Genomic DNA, 23162 nt, shown 5'->3' with positions numbered 1-23162 from the left:
TAACATGTGTAAAAGAATTATTGTTTTGTGGATCGAATCAGCTAACCAAATGGTTCATCCTTGTTTCACTTTCAATGTTGACATTCTTTTCCTTTTAATAGCTGAATACATGCGTATCCCATCTCCAGCTAAGGGTTAAATTGAAGGTCACATGAATACTGATTCAATGAGTTTGAATTATTTACTTGCAAGTGAATAATTCATCACTGATGTTTGTTTGATTATTTTTACAAAGTTGAACCAAATTGACTGGTAAAAGGCTTAAGCGAATTATTTTTTCACTATTTCACTTTCATTAATGATTGAACAAAAAAAATCATATTTTTTTTTTTTTTATATCTCAAAACAAATGCCCCTTTAATAGACCTAAAATGGTTTACTTTTATAAATTGTTACTTGGATGGAGAGTTGTCTCATTGGCACTCATACCACATCTTCCTATATCTACTAACTCTAGTATTTGATGTGTCTCAATGAAATTGTTCTATGATTCAACTTGAGACACTTTGATGGCCAGTTGAAATTTTAATTAAGTCAGGTTTAGAAATGTATTCCATATATATATAATAGATAAATACATGTTTAAATCAATATCTGGTTTTTAAAAGCATCATGAGCATTTATAATATTTCTTCATTTTATCTTATTTGTAATTGGTTTTTAAACTTATTGACTATAATTGTAAAAAGGTTTTAAATTACACCAGCAAAGTTAAATTATTTACATATTATAACTTAAATTTGAAATCATTTATTGTTTTAATGATAAAATGAATGCATTGACAACTCTGCAAAGTTTTCTGAGCTACAACATGTACAATATGCATTATTTTTTAAGTTGACAAAGCATGAAATTACACAAAATGAATCACTAGGCTGTGAAGAAAAATGTTCATAGCATTTCATAAAGAAAAAAGTAAAAATTATGCAATATTATCCACTTTGCGTTTAATAGTTAGGAAAAATATTCATATATATATATATTGATAAAGGGAGAAGAGTCATATGAGTGGTAAATGTAAACATCAATGAGACAGCAACCCAACAACACAAAATATCCAACAGACATCTTGGGGTTAATATATATACATATATGCCAATATGGTCCAACAACAAACAAGAGTCTATACCCCATGTCAAGCTCTAAATCAACATAATTCTTGAGATGAATTGTCAAAAAATACAAAGAAAATATCAAAGATTTGTATGAGAAAAAAAACTTTGTTTATATACTTGTACCATTGTTACTATAGGTGGGGTCATTGTGTCACTCAAATATGGCCATTTATTTTGAGGTATCACAGTATTTCTAACTTGTACTAACATTTGGTTTATCCTGTGTCAGTGTTTACAATTGAATATAAATCTTTTCTGAAGAGTAACTTTATCATGTTTATAAACATTGTATAAACAAGAAAACTATTCATCTTTGGTGTGTTCAGATTATCAGTGAAAAGGATTTATATCTAGCATGTATAGTTAATTAAGCCAACCACAAAAAACTTTCTGTAACAGTTCAACACCCAAACTCAATCAGGTGTAAAAATGTACCGTAATATCTTACATATATCATGTGTATCAATGAACATACATTTGTGTCTTTGAACCTGCAGTTTAAGGTACCCAATAACATCAATAGAGGTTGTAATTTTATATACACATGATGTGCATGAGGTAAAAGATTGTAATTTTACATACATATATATACATGATTTTTCAGGGTAATGTATTGTTGTTTGTAATTCCCTAAGATTCGTTCAAATTTTCTTTTTTTGGTACTGTATCAGGGCTTAACAAGAATTTTAACAGTAGGACTACTATTACAATCCTTGGGGTAAACATGTTCAGATTTTGTAAAGGTTACTGACCATATATGATAACAGCTTTCATGTTAGTTAATCTTATCATTTCTGGGTCAGTGAACCCTATATGTCATGTAAATTAGTATTACATGAACATGACATATATAGTCTCCAGGCTCCCCTTCTTAAACATCTATCTTAGCTTATTACCATTTTTGTAGCAGTTTAAATCTTACCTCATTTTCAGGCTCTTGAACTCTTTACTTTGGAGTGTCAGATTCTTAATATCACTTATATATAGTGACTATAGAAGGTGTTATTTTACATTTCTTAGTACTGGGTGGATACAGCTGTTTGTGGTCTGTTTGTCCCTGGGGAAATCATTGGCTCAGAAGTCAGTGTATCACCATTGACCTGCTTTATAACATGCACTAACATACATTTATTTTTTAATTTACTGATCATAAATTTAGAATTTATCAAGAAACTATGGTTCTAATTACCTCAGCTAACATTGGACTAGTCTAAAATCTTTAACAACTAAAGCATTATGAACACTATACATATATTACCCGGGTTTTTTTTCGCTAACTTATATGTAGTTAAGTTAACTTAAAAATTTAATGAAATCTCACAAAATTTGAAAACTTATCGTAAATTAGAGTAACTTACACAATGACTTACAAAACAACATTTTTCTCAAATAACCTTCCCGTTTGAATGGTTTTACATTAGTAATTTTTGGGGCCCTTTATAGCTTGCTGTTCGGTGTGAGCCAAGGCTCTGTGTTGAAGACTGTACTTTGACCTATAATGGTTTACTTTTATAAATTTTGACTTGGATGGACTCATACCACATCATCTTATATCTATTAAATGATTATCACTACATCATTTACTGGAAATCTTAATCCTATGATTTACAGTTAAATGGTTTCTAGATGGAGAAAGTGTCCAACTTCATACTTAAATTTCAAATAAAATAGAATTTACAGCAAACTTGAAAAGTAAAGATTTTCTTTACCAAATCCCCTTAAAAAGACCCTGAAAATTCAAAATTGAATTCTCGTAAATAGACTTTACAAATCTCATTCAGTATAAGCATTACCTTATTTAGGTGCATTCTAGGATGAAATGTAGTAAAATTTTGAATTTCAACTGCAAGGGTATTCAAAGCTAAATTGGATGTATATTAAGAAGTTTATTCCCTACCCCTTGATAAGACCCTGTACCATGTGTACATTCACAAATTAATTAATTTCAGGAAAATTTACAAATTAATAGCAATTGTTCAAATTATTGAGTGCACAGGTACATGTACATGATGTATATAGACATCTTCACATAAAATAAATTTTATCTATTTATTACATGTTTTAGTCAATACTTTCAAATAGATCATGAAACACATGTTTCAGGGAATTACTTATGAATAACATTTCTTAAAAGGTTTATTGAGAACTGTCAGTCATGGTAAGATAAGAAAAAAGATATTAGCTTACAGTATTATATATCTTGACTTTATATACATGTCAATATTTTGGTGACAGCTGTATAGTCATAAATACATCTTCTAATATAATCCTAAAAACTTAAAACCTACATAGCCTTTCTTTTTTGTATTTCCAGTTGAAGTATAAACATATCATTTACACATTTTTTTCTCAATTCTTGATATTTATTTATTTTTATGCCCTGCACAGAAGTATATATATACTTCTTGCAAAAAATGTTATGGTCACTTGCTTTCATTTCATATAAATTTCAAAAACACAACATTTAATTTGGTGCTGTTCGTGCTGCTCAGTCTTTTGTTTTCTATGTTGTGTTTTGTGTACTAATGTTTGTCTGTTGGTCTTTTTCTTTTTTAGCCATGGCGTTGTCAGTTCATTTTCGACTAAGAGTCTGAATGTTCCTCTGGTATCTTTCGCCTCTCTTTTACTTTTATTTCCAGATTTTAGATATAAAAAAAAATATATGTAATTTTAAAACATGTTGAATCAAAAGTTTAGCATAAATTGTCTTTTTAGATAAAATCAGTATCATTCCACATACAATCAATTATACATTATATTATATAGCTGAAATTGACATAATGAAGATATTGATTTCAAAGTAGTTGTTAACGTCTATGTCATTTGGTCTCTGGTGAAGAGTTGTCTCATTTTTATAAAATAAAAACATATGATGGAATCAAAGGATTTGTCTTTCAGCCAATAAAAGATCAGCATTTGTATGAATTATAACCTACTTTGAATATTTAACCATAAATGATAAATGGACAAATCTCACATGATTTGTGATGAAATTATAAATCAACAAGTTGTCATCCTTAATTAACTAAAAGATATTTCTTAGGTCGTAGGGCAAAGTCCTTCTTTCCTTAAACATTGGAACAAGTCAGGAGTGACATATAGCACACTGGAATAAAAACTAAAACAGGCAGAATATATGGCAGTCTTCACAAATATTAACCACAACACCTGCGGCCAAGGCTAGTAAAAATGTTGCATGGCCAGTAACATTTTTATACGACCGCAAAAAAATTTTGTGGTCGTATATTGGTATGACGTTGGCGTCGTCGTCGTCGTCCGGCGGCGTCGTCGTCCGAATACATATTGGTTTTCGCACTCTAACTTTAGTTTAAGTGAATGGATCTTTTTGAAATTTGACCATTAGGTTAAATACCACAAAAGGAAGGTTGGGATTGATTTTGGGGGTTATGGTACCAACAGTTAAGGAATTAGGGGCCAAAAAGGGGCCAAAAATGAGCATTTTCTAGTTTCCAGACAATAACTGTGGAACGGTGTATGGATCTCTCTGAAATTATACTACAAGTTTCCATACCACAAAGGGATGGTTAGGATTTGCTTTGGGGGGTTATGGCTCAAACCGTTTAGGAATTAGGGGCAAAAAAGGGGGAAAAACAAGGTTGTCCTGGTTAATGGACAAATACTTTAGTACAAAACATATTTAAAGCAGTGTAAGGGAGATAAATCAAATATATCATTGAAATTATCTCCCTTACACTGCTTTTAAATTATGTATAAAGTAATGGTTAATGAACAATAAAGATAATCTAAAACAGTGTAAGGGAGGTAATCCAAATACAACGTTTTGGTTACTTCCCTTACACTGCTTTTAAATTATGTTTAAAGAAATGCATATTTATAAAGGAAGACCAGTAAAAATATCTGCAAATGTTTTCATCTTTTTTTTTTACAAAAAAATCCATATGAAAGATTTGACACTATATTTTTATTAATTCTATTATAAAATAGAAGTTAGCACTATGGTAAATTTAAATGGGTAATTATGGTTGCCAACTCCATTGGAAATTTGAATTGAGATTATGACCATATCTTGAGGGAAAGAATTTTTTTGGGGGAAAAAGGGGGGGGGGGATAAAAAGAAATTGGGGGGGGCCAATTTTTTCTCATTTCAGATTTCAGAAATTAAAAAGAATTATTCTTCAAATATTAATTTTTTTTCAAATTTCAAATATTGAAAAATTTCAAGAAGTAATCTTTAATTGCACAGTATGGCGCATTAGATTTGTAAAATCCTTGATCACATTTATTTATTTGTTATGCCGAATCTAACAGTGTATTTAGATTTTTAATTTTGGGTCCAGTTTTCAAATTGGTCTACATTAATGTCCAAAGGGTCCAAAATTAAACTTTGTTTGATTTTAGCAAAAATTGAATATATGAGGTTCTTTGATATGCTGAATCTAAACATGTATTTAGATTTTTGATTTTTGGCCCAGTTTTCAAGTTGGTCCAAATTGGGGTCCAAAATTAAACTTTGTTTGATTTCAACAAAAATTGAATATATGGGGTTCTTTGATATGCTGAATCTAACCATGTATTTAGATTTTTTATTTGTGGACCCCGTTATCTAATTGGTTCATATTGAGGTCAAAAGGGTCCAAAATTAAACTTTGTTTGATTTCATCTAAAATTGAATTATTGGGGTTCTTTGATATTCCAAATCTAACCGTGTATTTAGGTTTTTAATTTTGGGTCCTGTTTTTTAAATTGGTCTACATTGAGGTCCAAAGGGTCCAAAATTAAACTTAGTTTGATTTTGACAAAAATTGAATTCTTGGGGTTCTTTGATTTGCTGAATCTAAACATGTGTTTATATTTTTGATTATGGGCCCAGTTTTCAAGTTGGTCCAAGATAGGGTCCAGTATTTAAACTTTGTTTGATTTCAACAAAAATTGAATATATGGGGTTCTTTGATATGCTGAATCTAAACATGTATTTAGATTTTTGATTATGGGCCCAGTTTTCAAGTTGGTCCAAATTGGGGTCCAAAATTAAACTTTGTTTGATTTCAACAAAATTGAATATATGAGGTTCTTTGATATGCTGAATCTAACCATGTATTTAGATTTTTTATTTGTAGGCCCCGCTATCAAATTGGTTCATATTGAGGTCAAAAGGGTCCAAAATTAAACTTTGTTTGATTTCATCGAAAATTGAATTATTGGGGTTCTTTGATATGCCAAATCTAACCGTGTTTTTAGATTTTTAATTTGGGTCCCGTTTTTTAAATTGGTCTTCATTGAGGTCCAAAGGGTCCAAAATTAAACTTAGTTTGATTTTAACAAAAATTGAATTCTTGGGGTTCTTTGATATGCTGAATCTAAACATGTGTTTAGATTTTTGATTATGGGCCCAGTTTTCAAGTTGGTCCAAGTTGGGGTCCAAAATTAAACTTTTTTTGATTTCAACAAAAATTGAATATATGGGGTTCTTTGATATGCTGAATCTAACCATGAATTTAGATTTTTTATTTGTGGGCCCCGCTATCAAATTTGTTCATATTGAGGTCAAAAGGGTCCAAAATTAAACTTTGTTTGATTTCATCAAAAATTGAATTATTGGGGTTCTTTGATATTCCAAATCTAACCGTGTATTTAGATTTTTAATTTTAAGTCCCGTTTTTTAAATTGGTCTACATTAAGGTCCAAAGGGTCCAAAATTAAACTTAGTTTGATTTTAGCAAAAATTGAATTCTTGGGGTTCTTTGATATGCTGAATCTAAACATGTGTTTAGATTTTTGATTATGGGCCCAGTTTTCAAGTTTGTCCAAGTTGGGGTCCAAAATTAAACTTTGTTTGATTTTAACAAAAATTGAATGTATGGGGTTCTTTGATATGCTGAATCTAACCATGTATTTTGATTTTGGACATTGGACCATAATAGGTAAATTAAAAAAATTCAAGTTCTTAGACCACATTCTTTCTGTGTCAGAAACCTATGCTGTGTCAAATATTTAATAACAATCCAAATTCAGAGCTGTATCAAGCTTGAATGTTGTGTCCAAACTTGCCCCAACTGTTCAGGGTTCGACCTCTGCGGTCGTATCAAGCTGCGCCCCAGCGAAGCATTTTATCTAGAATAGAATAGAGGCTTCATTAGTCAAAAATATTTTTTACGACTAGCAAGTCTAAAAATGTTTTTGTAAAAACTAAAAGGAGATTAGGTTTTTTTATTTGTATAATGGTACTTTTAAACACTAGATTTTTATTTTCAGGGAGGTGGAAACCAATGGTATAGTTGCTGACATAGCATCATGAGGAGGAACACTGTGACCTTACTCAAGTTTTTAGTAGCAGCTGTGCTGTGTATTATGGCCATCAAGTACTTTACAGGTGGTCATGGAGGTGCAGAAGAGGTGTACGTTGATAGCAAGTTTCCTCATGAAGGAGGAGGAGGAGGAAACAAACGTGTAAGGAATAGAGATAGTGTTGAGAAGTTTTATGAGTGTCAGAAGGCGATACAATGTAATACTATGACAGTTCAGTATATAAAACTTTGTTAACTAAGGAATTAGGGTTTTTATAAATCAGATCATGAAAAACCATGCAAAATGTCTTGTTTTTTACGCCTCAAAAAAGTATTTAATAAGATTTTTTTGTCAATCCAATTTAAGATTGCCTATGCTTATGCTATCATCAGACAATGACAGAGGAAGGGGATCTTTCCAGAAGGTGCATTTTGGGGATTTTAATCATGTTTGTTGGCCCTGTAAATTTGAGGAAATTGAAAATTCGCATCATACCATCAAAAATCATTTTTTGTAAACATTTGAAGGAAACTTTTCAGAAAATGTAAACATCAATTTGGCTGTGACGTCATAAGAATAATATAATAAATGAGATTTGCCAGAGTTTGGCCATCAGTGCAAAAATTTCAAAAACATTTTGCCTAGATAAAGAGTACAAGTGTCACCCAAAATAATTTTTGTCAACTAGTAGACAATCACCAGTTGCACTTCATGTGTGTTAATACTTTTAGATGGGAGTAGTGCTATAAAAATTATTTTTAAGCATGTATGATGGTCAAACTCAATATTTTGTAAAATTTTTCAATTTCACTAGTTTACTGTCATTTCATGGCTGCATAATTTGTAAAAAAACAGTGTTGTATTATAACAAAAAAACAGAAATGAAATATGCATAGATTCAAAATTTAATTCTGCAAATTGGAGAAAGGTTTGATTTTAGTGCTAATTTGGGTCCAAAATTGTACCTTCTCCTTTTCCTGGATTTTGTTTTTTGATGCTTGATGAAATGCTATTTCTCATTGAATTGTAATGGGCAAATTACGTACTTGTCTGGACCAATGAAATTCCAAATCAATGAATTTTCACTACAGAAACTACAGAAATAGGAATTCTCTTAAAATATTTTACAAAATTTTGTCTGCAATCAGTTAAAGGTATCTCTGATATTTTGTAAAGTACTTTCACTACATTTTTATATAAGAATTGGCTAGTTACTCCTGAACAGTAACAGCATACACACATTTTTATTTTCAAAACTTTGTAGAAATATTTGGCAAATTTATACTGTGTTTAAAGTACTATTGTAAGAGGCTATAAGGTAAGAGAAACTTAAATTATATGGTCAACTATACATCAACATTTCCACCCACAGAAAGTGAAAAGAACAATAGATACAAGTAAGAAAAACTTACTGAAAAGTATTATTAAGAATCTTCATCAGATATTTTGTATTGTAGGCACTGATTGTTGGAGATGGAGACATGAAAAAAATAGATTGGCATAATTATAAACAGATAGCTGAAGAAAAACAAAGAACCGGTGAGGATTTCCTATTATCGTTATTTAATCAGCAAAGACTTTTAAACACTTTATAATAGTTGTGGGCTCAACTTAAAAAAAACAACATAAAACAGATGTTGGATGCCTGGCAGTTTGTTGCTTGTCTGTGTGTCTATTTTTAAGTTCACATGACCTCAGTGAATAGAGTTAAGCTGTTGGTCTGTACAGAAAGCAACACGAAGGATATATATATCTGTTCATCATTTTTAAAGTCATGTTTGTTTATGATACTCTTTATCACATACTATTAAAAGGAAATTTTTCAAGAGGTTTTTATGCCCTACCTAGGGGCATTATGTTTTTCGGTCTGTGCATCTGTTTGTTCGTCCGTCCATTCATCCGTATGTCCCGCTTCAGGTTAAAGTTTTTGGTAAAGGTAGTTTTTGATGAAGTCCAATCAACTTGAAACTTAGTACACATGTTCCCTATGATATGATCTTTCTAATTTTAATGCCAAATTAGAGTTTTGACCCCAATTTCACAGTCCACTGAACATAGAAAATGATAGTGCAATTTGGGCATCTGTGTACTATGGACACATTCTTTGTTATCTGCAAATTTTGCAACTAAGATAAAATCATGAAAATATATCTTTGCACAATTTGATCTTTTGAGGATGATTAGAATAAGGGACAAGAAAAAAAACAAGTAAAGATTTGTCCTTATAATGGCCAAATTTTTATTCTGCAAACAAATATACCACTTTACATTATATCTGCTAGAATTGGTTACATTTGATCTCATCCTTGTCCTGCATTATTTTATTAACATGATTATATTCTGGGGTTTCCCCATAGTGAAATGGATGTGTTCAGTTTATAGTTGTTAGCAGATGATGAAAGATCTTCCATGGAAATCTAACTAATTAACTGTCTTTAAATGTTTGAAATTGATTAAGCTCTCTATTTGTAGGTCCTGGTGAGCAGGGACAGTCTGTCATATTAGATGCTGGGGAAGAGAAGAAGAAAGCAGACTTATATAAAGTGAATGGTTTTAATGCCTTTGCAAGTGATAAGATCTCCATGCATAGATCCATGAAGGACATCAGACATCCTGAGTAAGGTTTTACTTTTGTTCGATTTAATTTAAAAAAAAGATATTTAAAATTTTTTTAGATAAAACATTGGCAAAACATTTAATCAAGATTATAAAGATTGAATTTTTATTACTATGTTTTACTCAATATGAAGATACTATTAGATAGACGCATATTTTACTATAAAAAATGTTTCTATATAAAGATCCATGAAGGACATCAGACATCCTGAGTAAGGTTTTACTTTTGTTAGATAATTTAAAAAAAAGATATTTAAGATTTTTTTAGATAAAACATTGGCAAAACATTTAATCAAGATTATAAAGATTGAATTTTTATTACTAAGTTTTACCCAATATTTAGAATATAGCAAAGTGCTCTCAACCAATGAAATTGTAGGATCTGATGCCTCTTAGTTGTGAAGAATGAATGCAAATCATGTTCTTAGTAAGGGATTATCCTATTATTCATTGTTATTTGGGTCTATTTACAGTTCAAAACAAAGAGTTTCTATAAATGAGTTACAACTGCCCCCAAGCACATTTATCAGATTGAAAGGATTTATCACAAAGTGACTAAAAGTTGAATTGTGAAACAAAGAAAAAACTCTAAATAAGTTGAAGTTTACTGTGCAGTTAAATTGGTACCGTGAATGTTATTATTATAATATTCTTCAAATTACTAAATAATTAAACAATATCAAAGCATTTGCAAAAAAAGAAAAAAAAAAAGCTTTGAAATAAAAAAAAACAACAACTTAATATTTAGCTTTCAAAAACTTTGATTACTGGATCAGCAGTTTGGAAGATTAGTTATTTCCAATATTCCGACAAAATAAAAAAAGAACTAAAAAAAAACAGGAATTTAATTTTAGTTTTGAACATATTAAAAACTTTTAAAGGCATTTTATTTGAAAATTTCCCTGACATAATGAAATAGTATTTGATGTAAAAAGCCAGACCAAAATATTGGCTGTTAAATAAAATTTAGTTGTAACTCAAATGTATCATTTGATTTACATGTAAACTGTAAATTAAAAAAAAGGATAATTTCTCACTAAAATATTACATGATATACATTCATACTCACAATCAGGAAACATATACAATTCCTACAATTTCTTTGTTCTGTTGTGTCACCTAATATCTATAACGAAATATTTTTTAAAAATAATTCCCAAATGATATGAAAGTCCTTCCATCACTAAAACTTATCCATAAATGAAATGCCTAAAAAGGAAGTCATGCATTAATTAAAAACATTGCACTGACAATGAAACTAATTCTTAAATACAACCAATTAAGAGATCATTTGAGAACCTTGACCACTTTACAATATTCTAAGTTTGTAAGAGAATGATAATCCCTTACTTCATGATAAGTACTCACTAACGCTCGTACTTAATCATGAAGAAAGGGATTATCATTCTCTTACATATACGAAGATACTATTAGATAGACGCATATTTTACTATAAAAAATGTTTCTATATAAACTTTCATAAACCAAGCTTAATATCGGTACTCACCAACCAAATATAAGTACCTGAACTGCAAGATTCTTGGATTAGTACTTGTACTTAATACTGTAAGAATATTGACCCTTGGGGCAGGTTCAGAAACAAAAGTAAAATTGTTCCATAATCCAAGCATACTTCTAATATCAAAATAAATCAATCATACAATAATTGCTTGAGCAATTATTACAAACTTGGAACAATTGTAAACTCATTTATATATGAATTTGTTAAGGCATTTTTTTTTTATGAAAACAAAATATTTGAGCATGTTCTGTTGCAGCAAATGAATCAAATATGAGTTTTTATTTGATTTTTTATCATTACAGTTGTAAAAATAAGAAGTACTGGAATAAACTACCAACAGCTAGTGTAATAGTCCCTTTCCATAATGAACACTGGTCCACATTACTTAGGACTGCATGGAGTGCTGTTGAGAGATCACCACCAGGTCTTCTAAAAGAGGTCATATTGGTTGATGATTTTAGCAGTAAAGGTTTGTTTTCATACTAACTTCTGTATTTAGATATGACCCAAAAGGTATTACAGAACAAGCTATCATACAAGTGTGAGGGTTGGCAAGCTGTAAAAGCTGGTTCAACAACCATCACCTTCGTTCAGATGTGCTTTAGACAAAGTAAGAAATAAGACAATCAGCTACCAACTGTTTCCATGAGAACTTTTTGAAAAAAATATCTCCAAAAACTAACCAGAAAATTTTGACATTGAATTTGTAGAAGATACTTTGAAATTTAGTACATTTGTGATCCTTATTCATTTATTGTCAAAATTATCAGATTATTATTATTAGACATCTGTGTTTTACTATATATTGTGCCATTAGACAACTGTGTGTCATCATGTATTGAGTCATTAGACATATGTGTGTCACTATATATTGTGTCATTAGACATCTGTGTGTCACCATCTATTGTGTCATTAGACATCTGTGTGTCACCATATATTCTGTCATTAGACATCGGTGTGTCACCATAAATTTTGTCATTAGACGTAGGTGTGTCACCATATATTGTGTCATTGGACACTTTTGACTACATGATTTAACTCTGTTAATACCTGCCTGATTTTAATGGAAAGAATAGTCTCTCTTCCTGGTCATGTGGTAGCGTGCTCGCCTCGAGTGAGGGAGGTTGTGGGTTTGACCCAGTCGGATCAAAACAAAGAATTTCAAATTGGTATTTGCTGCTTCTCCACTATGGAACAGCATTGAGGAGAAGGAACAAAGACTGTTCCACTCAGAGTCGGAATAAACTTTTAAAGTGTTGGAGTAATTAGGTGATGTCTTCCTTGAGAATTTTACCTTGTGAACTAGCACATTAAAAATCAAGCTCAGCATGTGGGTCAAGTACAATGCAGGGTTCATATGCATATTGTGTTAACATGTCTCATCCTGATTATGCATTTAATTTTCCACTGGACGTTAAACAGACATCCATCATTATCTTCATAAAAAGGAAAGACAGATGAGTCAAAACATTCAACCATTCAGCAACCAATGTTCAATTTATCAATTTAAAACTGTCATTAAAATTTCCAATACATGTTTTCCTTTCAATTACCATGTAAAACAAAAGATATTTATTTTCAGAGTTTCTTAAAAAGCAGTTAGATGAATATGTTGCTGAACAATTCAAAGACTTTTCCACCATTGTAAAAGTTGTTAGAGCACAGAAACGAGAAGGATTAATAAGAACGAGGTTACTGGGTGCTAAAGCTGCTACAGGAGATGTTCTCATCTTCCTAGACTCTCATTGTGAAACAAATGTCAACTGGTTACCTCCTCTTCTTGGTTAGTAATTAGATTTTGTTGTGTTAAAACTGCTATGAGTAATGCCTGTGTCATTCAAGACTCTTACTATAAAGTCTTTATCAATTGGTTACCTTCTCCATTTTGTAAGTAACCAGATGTTTCATCTGCACCTATTAACTAAAATACCTTCATTACCATAGATGACTCATCTGCATATACAAGATATACATGTACATTCTTTCTTACTAAAGTAAAGTATTGCCACCTATGTTCAGTGGATAATTTGAAAGCTAAATTTTTTTTATGTTTATAACGTCACAGTACCCAAATTGCACCCATTTAGCAAGATTAGCAGTGGAAATCTTACAATTTTTCTTAGAGACTAAGCAATTTGTGTTTTTATGATTTGACATTATGCACGTCCTGCAACATAGCTAAATATGTTTAAAGATACACGAAACGTTCACAGTATATATCAATAGATGAAGTGTTCACAGGAAAAAGTAAAGTCAAAGGAAACATCGATATGCGACGTCCACAATAAGTCAACTTTTAAAAATGAGCCATTAAAATATGTTACAGGCATCCATTTCTTAAAAAATGAATAGTAAGCATGAGCTAAAAAAAAATTGTCAAATTGTTTTTAATATTTGGAGAAACAAAACAAAACATCAGTTATTTGATTTTTACGGATGTGAATTTAAGCATGGATGCAATTTAGATACTCCATATTACAGAATCATGGATCGTTTGGAGGTCGGTTTAAACCCTTTTTTCAATGATTCAATATTGATTCAAAATTAAATTGGTGGAACTATATAGTAAATAAGGATACATCTACAAAATAAACACAGAATGGAAACTTTTGTCTGGATCATAAATAAACGTAGGTGAAACAATTGTCAAAATAGATGCAATTTGGGTACCCTCATGTTACTTGTATCAGTGTCATAGACCTTATCACTATTTGACAATCTGCAAAACTTTACCCAGGAAATACAGATCCAGTGTCCACACCTTGATAACAAGGATCAGACAAAGAAATCTCAAATCCACTCTCTATTTTGAAAATTATAAGGTCAACCAATGAAATTCTTCTGCCAAATTTTTGAAGGTGTACATCATTATGACAAAACAATATTATCATGAAAAGGTCTTTCCAAACAGACAGTAGTACAGACAGTAGTACAGAGTGTTGTCAGATCCTTGTAAGCTTGTTGGACACAGGACCTGTATTTTAATCAGATTTACCCAAAACATGGCTGGGTTCAGATCAATGAATAACTCACATTATCATGACTATCATTCTGATCAAGCATATTATGGTAAATTTTCTTACTAAATCATATTAATAAATCTTGCATTTCAGTCAACTTTTTAATTTACATTAAAAAATGCACACTCTCATTTCCACAATCATAGTATCTATTTTTATTGAAAAGTGGAACATCTTAGCTTTGTACATGTATTTTCTGTTTTACTTTCTACAGATCCAATACAAGAGGATTACAAGACTGTTGTGTGTCCATTTATTGATGTGGTAGACTATGAAACATTTGCCTACAGAGCCCAGGACGAAGGTGCAAGGGGTGCTTTTGATTGGGAATTCTTCTACAAAAGATTGCCATTGAGGCCAGAAGATCTAAGACAGCCAGCTGAACCTTTCAAGTAATCAGATATTTAATGTTTTTGTGGTCAGTTATTGTTTGATATTTATTTTACTGAAAAAGGGGCTGATTCAGGAGGCACATTCCCCTAAAATCAGGAAAATGTAATTTGTTTTGCATAAGTTGATGTGCTGCCCTCTTTTAAAACCTGGATCTGCACCTGCTAATGTGTAACATGGTCACCTCCGAGATCTTGAATACCTAAAAGATTTTTTGACAATGTAAATAAATAATGCTTGAAGAATTGACTGATCTATTATTAATGACATGACTATTTAGAGAATTTATATTTAATCTGACAGTGCAGATTTGCTAATGGAACTCACTCTATGTTTTTATTTTGTTTCAGTTCACCAGTAATGGCAGGTGGCTTATTTGCTATTAGTGCCAAGTGGTTCTGGGAGATGGGTGGCTATGATCCAGGACTAGATATCTGGGGTGGAGAACAGTATGAACTTTCATTTAAGGTAACAGGGTGCACTTATGACTGTGTCCTCAATCTTTAGAAAGTTTTTTCTCTGGAAATTCTTTTTACTAAGAACAAATTAATTTTCTTCATTTCATCATCATTTAACCCCTTTGATGGTACAAAACTTATGCTGTTACTTTAAACATTTATTTTTCATTTTTAGTATGTGTACCTTGTTCATCTGAAGTATTTTCTTGAAAAAATAACGTGGACTGAACTTTTTATACTTAATGCTTTACAAAAGAACATAGATTTCACATATTTTGTTTCGGTTCCAAGCTTTACTGCAGTCAAGTCATCATCAGGTTTTAGAAAAGTGTCCTTTTAAAAAAAAAGTTAAGTTTCTTATCAGTGTGTTATTGCATTAATAAAAATATAGCGCAAATGTTAGTGCGCTGATGTTGCACACTTAAAAAAATGCAGGGGTTATTAAGAGAATTTATGATCTATATCAACTTTTCATAGTTAAGAAAATTCTTTAACAAAATATTTGTGAGAAAAAATGAATACGATTTAATATTTTTAAATGTTTATTTTTGTTGGTGTTTTTTTCACATGTTTTAATATAATGTCCTATAATTTTAATTTTGGTGGCTTTTATTTTCATGAAACAGAATGTTGTTAGTACAATCATGAAAAGGCAAATGTCACACTTGCTACCTATTAAAAAAAAGTTAAAATGACACTTAATTTCAGATATGGCAATGTGGAGGTAAAATGATAGATGCACCTTGTTCTAGAATAGGTCATATCTACAGAAAATTTGCACCTTTTGCCAATCCAGGAGTAGGTGATTTTGTTGGAAGAGTAAGTATCTCATACACAATAATTGATGTTTTTGAATTCTTCAAGGGCCTCAGTGGCCGAGTGGTCTAGGTAGTTCAACTATTGTATCATTAGCCTGTCAACACTGTGGTTGTGAGTTTGAATCCTGCATATGCAGGTAGGTTTGACTCCAATCGACTAGGATTGTCAACTTTCCCACAGAAGATCAGGGTTCTTTCTAGGCACTGGCTTCCTGCGCCAATATAAACTGACGATCACAAAATAGCCAATTGAACTGAAACAGTAGTAAAAAAAAAACAATCAATCAATTAATAAGTTCAGCAAAACTTATTTTGTGTAATTTGTAAAATATATTTTATTTTATGTAAGTTTTTATTCTTGATTTATAATAAGTGATTAAAAATATTTGTAAAAAGTAAATTTAATCTGATGGAACAAAATTTAGTAATTTGTTCCTTACAAATTTTTACTCAATTGCATATTCTAGGAAATGTGATCTTGGATTAAATCTGTTATGAAGAAGTATAAAAGTTTGTGATAATGAATTCAAAGTATATATTAAATAGATCCAAAATGGTGGTCTGTTGGTATTGCCACTATGTAATTATATAAGAGTTTTCCCTATAACTTATTTTAAGGATGAGGGAATGACTGGATGAATGATGGCTATGAATTGGAAGGATAGGGCTGAAATATATAGATTGATAGGGAATTTCCTATAATAAAGGATGAGGGAAGATATATGAACTGTATAGTAAAAAAAATATAACAAATATGTGTTCCTATAAGATTAAACATTTTTTTAGCTCATCTGGCCTAATAGTTCATGTAAGCTATTGCCATCACTTGGCTTCTAGTGTCTTTGTCCATCAATCAGTCTGTCCTTCCTTCTTCGTAAACTTTTTTTTTTAAATTTCTCCTCTGAAATCACTATAACCTAACTTTACCTGAATGTTCCTTAGGGAATTTGGTTTGAAATTGTATCCAGGGATTAGATCCATGAGGAAACATGGCTGATGTTGCTTAAGATAGAAAATGTTGTTTATATGAAAGTTATTTGGTCTATCGTAAAAATAAATTGCGTAAAAATTATTACTGGAATCTCTTGTAACCAATTTAGTAAAGGATTCATTATTACTGTAAACCCACTTTTTTCACAGATACTTTCTAGATGATTTAGCTCTATCTGCTATAGTTTCTGCCAACATTTTTTTTTAAAATGGTGAATCGCAATTTTCTTACTTTGTTGGTGTATTCAGATATCCAAGTTTGACATATTCTGGTTATTTTTCTACTCTTGAAAGTCAAAGAAATAAATTGCTGGCAAAAATTAGTTGATAAATCATATTAGAATTATTCTGTATTTCAGTACTGAAAAATGTTTGTATTATTAAGTAGCACAGATTATCTGTTACAGGTCATAATTATTTTGGTTTAATTTTAGAACTATAAGAGAGTAGCTGAGGTATGGATGGATGAATATGCCTCATATTTATACAATCATAGACCACATTATAAATCAATAGACCCAGGAGATTTAACAGCACAGAAAGCAATCAGACAGAAACTGAAATGTAAACCATTTAAATGGTTCATGAAGGAAGTAGCATTTGATTTAGAGGATTATTATCCTGCAGTAGAACCACCTCCATTTGCTAATGGTGAGGTAAGCATGTTAAGTAGAGGACTATTATCCTGCAGTAGAACCATCTCTATTTGCTAATGGTGAGGTAAGCATGTTAAGGTGTCGAAGATTTAGAGGACTATTATCCTGCAGTAGAACCACCTCCGTTCACTAATGGTGAGGTGAGCATGTTAAGGTGTCGCAGATTTAGAGGACTATTATCCTGCAGTAGAACCACCTCCGTTCGCTAATGGTGAGGTAAGCATGTTAAGGTGTCCAAGATTTAGAGGACTATTATCCTGCAGTAGAACCACCTCCGTTTGCTAATGGTGAGGTAAGCATGTTAAGGTGACACAGATTTAGAGGACTATTATCCTGCAGTAGAACCACCTCCATTCACTAATGGTGAGGTGAGCATGTTAAGGGGTCACAGATTTAGAGGACTATTATCCTGCAGTAGAACCACCTCTGTTTGCTAATGGTGAGGTAAGCATGTTAAGGGGTCAGTCACAGATTTAGAGGACTATTATCCTGCAGTAGAAACACCTCCGTTTGCTAATGGTGAGGTAAGTATGTTAAGGTGTCACAGATTTAGAGGACTATTATCCTGCAGTAGAACCTCCTCCGTTTGCTAATGGTGAGGTAAGCATGTTTAGGTGACACAGAAAAAAAGTTCCTTTGTTATATTAGTTCCAAGGAAAAAAAATAGTCTGGAATATTTTTTTGCTGGATGAAATATTACAATATATTGTTATTGATGGTAAAATGGGCATACAATATTTGTTCAAAAACAGACATTTAATCATACTATGGTAAATAATAATCTTTATGGAGGAACATATGCCAGGGCCCAGGAGGAATAGAAACTCCTTTACGAAGGTCTGGAATTGTTTGCTTCTACAATAATTTAAGATCTTGATTTAAGATTGAATGTGTAATGTTAGCAAGAGTTCATACAGAAATAATTCTTAAGAATTGTGTTACAAATTTGTGAACTATTTTAAGAAAAGTCTGTGATTGTTCATTCTATTCACAAGGCAAAGCTAAAAGCATTTTACAGTTGTTCCTTAAAAATAAAACCATTAATTTTTTACGACAAACATTTTGACAGCTAAACAAATGTAAGACATGCTTTTGAATGTGTCAAGATGAGAAATACAGTTAAATCGAAAGTCTTGGTTTAAAGTTTGATCAACTCTGTCAGAATTTAATGTATAGAAGGTAACTTTTATCATCATTGCAGATCAGAAATGTTGCAGTTAATATCTGTATAGAAAAACAATTTAAAAGCCAGAATGAAAGAGTTACTGTATTTTAATTAGCTTTAACTGTTATTGCCGATCAGAAATGTTGCAGTTAATATCTGTATAGATACACAATTTAAAACCCAGAATGAAAGAGTTACTGTATTTTCATTAGCTTTAACTGTTATTGCAGATCAGAAATATTGCAGTTAATATCTGTATAGATACACAATTTAAAAGCCAGAATGAAAGATTTACTGTATTTTAATTAGCTTTAACTGTTATTGCTGATCAGAAATGTTGCAGTTAATATCTGTATAGATACACAATTTAAAACCCAGAATGAAAGAGTTACTGTATTTTCATTAGCTTTAACTGTTATTGTAGATCAGAAATGTTGCAGTTAATAACTGTATAGATACACAATTTAAAACCCAGAATGAAAGAGTTACTGTATTTTCATTAGCTTTAACTGTTATTGCAGATCAGAAATGTTGCAGTTAATATCTGTATAGATACACAATTTAAAAGCCAGAATGAAGGATTTACTGTATTTTAATTAGCTTTAACTGTTATTGCAGATCAGAAATGTTGCAGTTAATATCTGTATAGATACATAATTTAAAACCCAGAATGAAAGATTTACTGTATTTTCATTAGCTTTAACTGTTATTGCAGATCAGGAACGTTGCAGCTAATATGTGTATAGATACAAGATTTAAAGGCCAGAATGAAAGATTTTCTATAGAACCTTGTATTAAAGATGGTGGTAATGCTGGAGGGGAACAGGTAAAACTTGACAAATATGCTTTATCCCAATCTCTCCGTCAAAGTATTCTGTTTTAGAAAACATAGTATTATGTCATTAATGCTTTTGTTGGTCATAAAATTGTTGTCAGTATATCAAGCAAAGAGATGAATATTTTGATTGGGATAATTTCCATATCGCTGCTTAGATAAATGTGATAAATGGCCAACCTAATATATTGCTGTATGTAGGGTTGCACAATGGACATTGAAAATAGACACATGCTTGAAATGTGGTAAGTTGACTTAATGACCTTTTCAGTACAAGGATGTATGGATACATTTTGTCCATAAACATTTAAATGACATCAGAAATTGGTGTATAATAAAAATATGTTCTCTTTAGACAATGGGGGTGGTAAAGCGATATTATTGTTCAAAATAATTCCTTTTTCTGTTCTGAACTGGCATTATTATTAGTTGATGTTGATTGTAAATGAATAGAAATGCAACTTTCAAGCTCAATAGCTATTTTTCAATCTTTAAAATACACGTTTATTTTCTAATTCTTTAGATTACTTAGTAAGAAAGAGAGGGCAGTCTTTGATAGGCTGGTGGAAACAACAAAGTCCACCTAAGCTATTGTGAAGTTCTATCCATGTTTTCAAGTTCAGATATTATGAAATAAAGAAATACATAGAGAATATTTAAATATCACACTAGTATCAAAAAATCTGAGACACCAATATAATTATATTGGTAAAGGGTTGATACAGTGTGTGATATTGAACAATTTGTATTGTATACGGCCTTTATTATATACCTAAAAATAATTGTCAGTGACCTGTCATAATACAGATAAACAGATTAATTTAAGGGTTTGATATGGCATTTGAAACGAAGATTGTTGCCTATAACATCATAATGGCCGATACTGAACAATTGCCACTTATTCAATTGCAAATACAATTTCCTTGTATTTTCTAAAAAATTTCTTTGAGAATGTAAAGTATTTAAAATGTTTTTTTTATTTAATCTACAGAACATAGAATTTACTTGGCATAAAGATATGCGTCCAGGAAGGAGATCTGTATGTTTTGATGTATCACAATCTATTAGGAAAGCACCAGTTCTTTTATATAATTGTCATGGTATGAAAGGAAATCAACGATTCAAATATAATATAGTAAGTAAATTTACCAGTTAAAACTATCATAATAATAAATACACATTGTATGTAGTTTGAGTTGCATCTTACTTTATCATTATCATAAAAAATCAGTGACAAATATTGGATTTGCTGAGATAAACATGAATGCCCCTGCTTGCAACTAAAGTTTCGATACAAGGTCTGTAATTAAATAAGTAAATGAAATAACAGCAGTTTTGAAGGTATTTAAAAAAATTATTTCAAATATGTCAGCTTATCCTACAGTAATTTCTATCTTCACAAAAAAATCATTATTCTTTATACTGTATACGAAGTAGTTTTCGTGGAGTAATTATTTACACAACATTCACAAGTAAAAAAACGATAATAAAGACAACAACACCCATCAATTACCACATGGTAAGAGTTTATTCTGGTCGACATGTTTCGCCATCAAGCGTGGCGTCTACAGGACAATATTACACATGAAATCAAACAGTGAAGTACAAATTTGGCGGTTCATGCGGTTCACCGGAAGTAATATTACAATAATGGTTGTTATGACGACGTTATAGATATAAATAGAAAGTGAAAGTGAAAGTGAAATAAGAATTTAGTTAAGTTAAAAGTGAAAATTAGTCAATAAAGTTATTAGCGATGTGGTTAGCTGCTATTCACACACGTCTGTGTAGTTATTCTCATGGAGGTTTCTAGTGGTATTGTTGTAGAAATGATGAAAGTAGATCATAAAATGTCAGTTCATTTCCAAATTGGACAACACCCCACTGGTCATCCTGTACCAATTCAACTGGCTTAGCTCCGAGGGAGGTACTGCTTCCAATTGTGTTGGGAATAGTGTGAAATGTATGATCACCACAAATTTTGGTAATTGTAAATCTTGGTAGATTCGTTAATTTTTACTTTGTTAATAAAGTGTCCATGAATCAAGATTTTCTTCATAAATATGTTTTGTGGTTCCTGTGGTTCATTTCGTTTCTGGTTTCTTCCTCTTTTCTCTAAGTGGATTGTCTGGTATTCCAAATAATTTTGACTTTGTGTACTTATGTATTGTATGTTAATCTTCAGTCATGGACTGCTCCTTATGTGTATTTTTCTGTGGTTGCTTCTGTTTCCAAATCTCTCCTTCTTTTTTCCTCGAATCTGGTAATTTTTGGGAAAGGATCGAGAACTTTTTAAATGGTCTGGGTTATCGTTAAGAATATATTATAAGAATAATACATTCTTAAAGAGGAGCAGCAATTACCAATCTTCACTTGTTTAGTTTGAAGAGGTAAGGGATCAAACCAATGACCTCCCACACTTTCTCAAGGCAAGCATGCTAGCTCTGAGAGTGCCAAGGGGGTTTGTATATATGAAACTACAGCAATCTATTTCATTCTTTTATTGAAAAAATTAACTGATATAGCATTAAGTGTTGCCATTTGCTCTGAAATTTTAACACTTATTGGAACACTTGGTGAAAGCACTTATTATACAAGCCTTATTACTTACAAAACTTTTTTCTGTTTTTTTTTTTCAGGACACAAAACAAATATTTCATACAATTAGTAATCAGTGTTTAGACTGTGATCCAAATAATAAAGAAATATTTATGAATCCCTGTGATCAGTCCTCAGATACACAAAAATGGAAAGTAGAACATGTAGAAGAAGATAAAGTTAAACATGAATGGGGTGCACCTTAATGTAGGAGGGATTCACAGGTGATTGTAAAAGATGAATAGTGTGCACAGAAAATATGTAAATATTTTGTGGGAAAAGGCAAGTCTGTAGTAATGTACAATTTGTATTGTATAAATGAGGTATGCAATTTTAATGGTATATTGTTTTTTTTATATGATTTATTTATTATTCAAACATTTTTAAAATGATTATATACATTCCATCAATTTTATCCTTTGAAAGTAAAGTGGTATCCACAAATATGTGTGCGGGTGTGTGTATATGTGAAATTAGGAAGATGTTGATAACTTGATGGTGTGCTGATTTATAATGTGTGAATGAAGAATTGTGGTGTGATGAGAGTTAATGTCAGTAGAATGTTTGCTAGATTTAGAATGAATTGATCATGTGTGAATGAATTGTTGTATATATTGAACTATCAAGTGTTTGCTGTAATAGGGAAGTAATTCATCGATTGGTAAAAATGCTTCTAAAGGATGGTTTCCAGCTCACATTGAGTCGACTATTA

The 23162-nt window shown here is 31.1% G+C and overlaps 1 protein-coding gene across 1 annotated transcript in view; it reads left to right on the top strand.

The window, feature by feature from the left end:
- LOC127714328 (putative polypeptide N-acetylgalactosaminyltransferase 10) overlaps positions 1-22941 on the top strand; it is a 31617-nt gene extending 8676 nt beyond the window's left edge. Inside the window, exons 2-13 of the mRNA XM_052220389.1 lie at positions 7350-7544; positions 8840-8921; positions 9855-9999; positions 11823-11989; positions 13103-13303; positions 14755-14932; positions 15281-15398; positions 16097-16207; positions 17631-17852; positions 19733-19843; positions 20844-20987; positions 22492-22941. Of these exons, the coding sequence (XP_052076349.1) occupies positions 7389-7544; positions 8840-8921; positions 9855-9999; positions 11823-11989; positions 13103-13303; positions 14755-14932; positions 15281-15398; positions 16097-16207; positions 17631-17852; positions 19733-19843; positions 20844-20987; positions 22492-22656 (1800 nt within the window). The 5' untranslated portion in view covers positions 7350-7388 and the 3' untranslated portion in view covers positions 22657-22941. The remainder of the gene's footprint in view (positions 1-7349; positions 7545-8839; positions 8922-9854; positions 10000-11822; positions 11990-13102; positions 13304-14754; positions 14933-15280; positions 15399-16096; positions 16208-17630; positions 17853-19732; positions 19844-20843; positions 20988-22491) is intronic.
- Positions 22942-23162: the final 221 nt, after the last annotated feature.

Source organism: Mytilus californianus, unplaced genomic scaffold (genome assembly GCF_021869535.1).
Source record: "Mytilus californianus isolate M0D057914Y unplaced genomic scaffold, xbMytCali1.0.p SCAF_9, whole genome shotgun sequence".
Lineage (NCBI taxonomy): Eukaryota > Metazoa > Mollusca > Bivalvia > Mytilida > Mytilidae > Mytilus > Mytilus californianus.
This window is presented reverse-complemented; position numbering and strand designations above follow the sequence as displayed.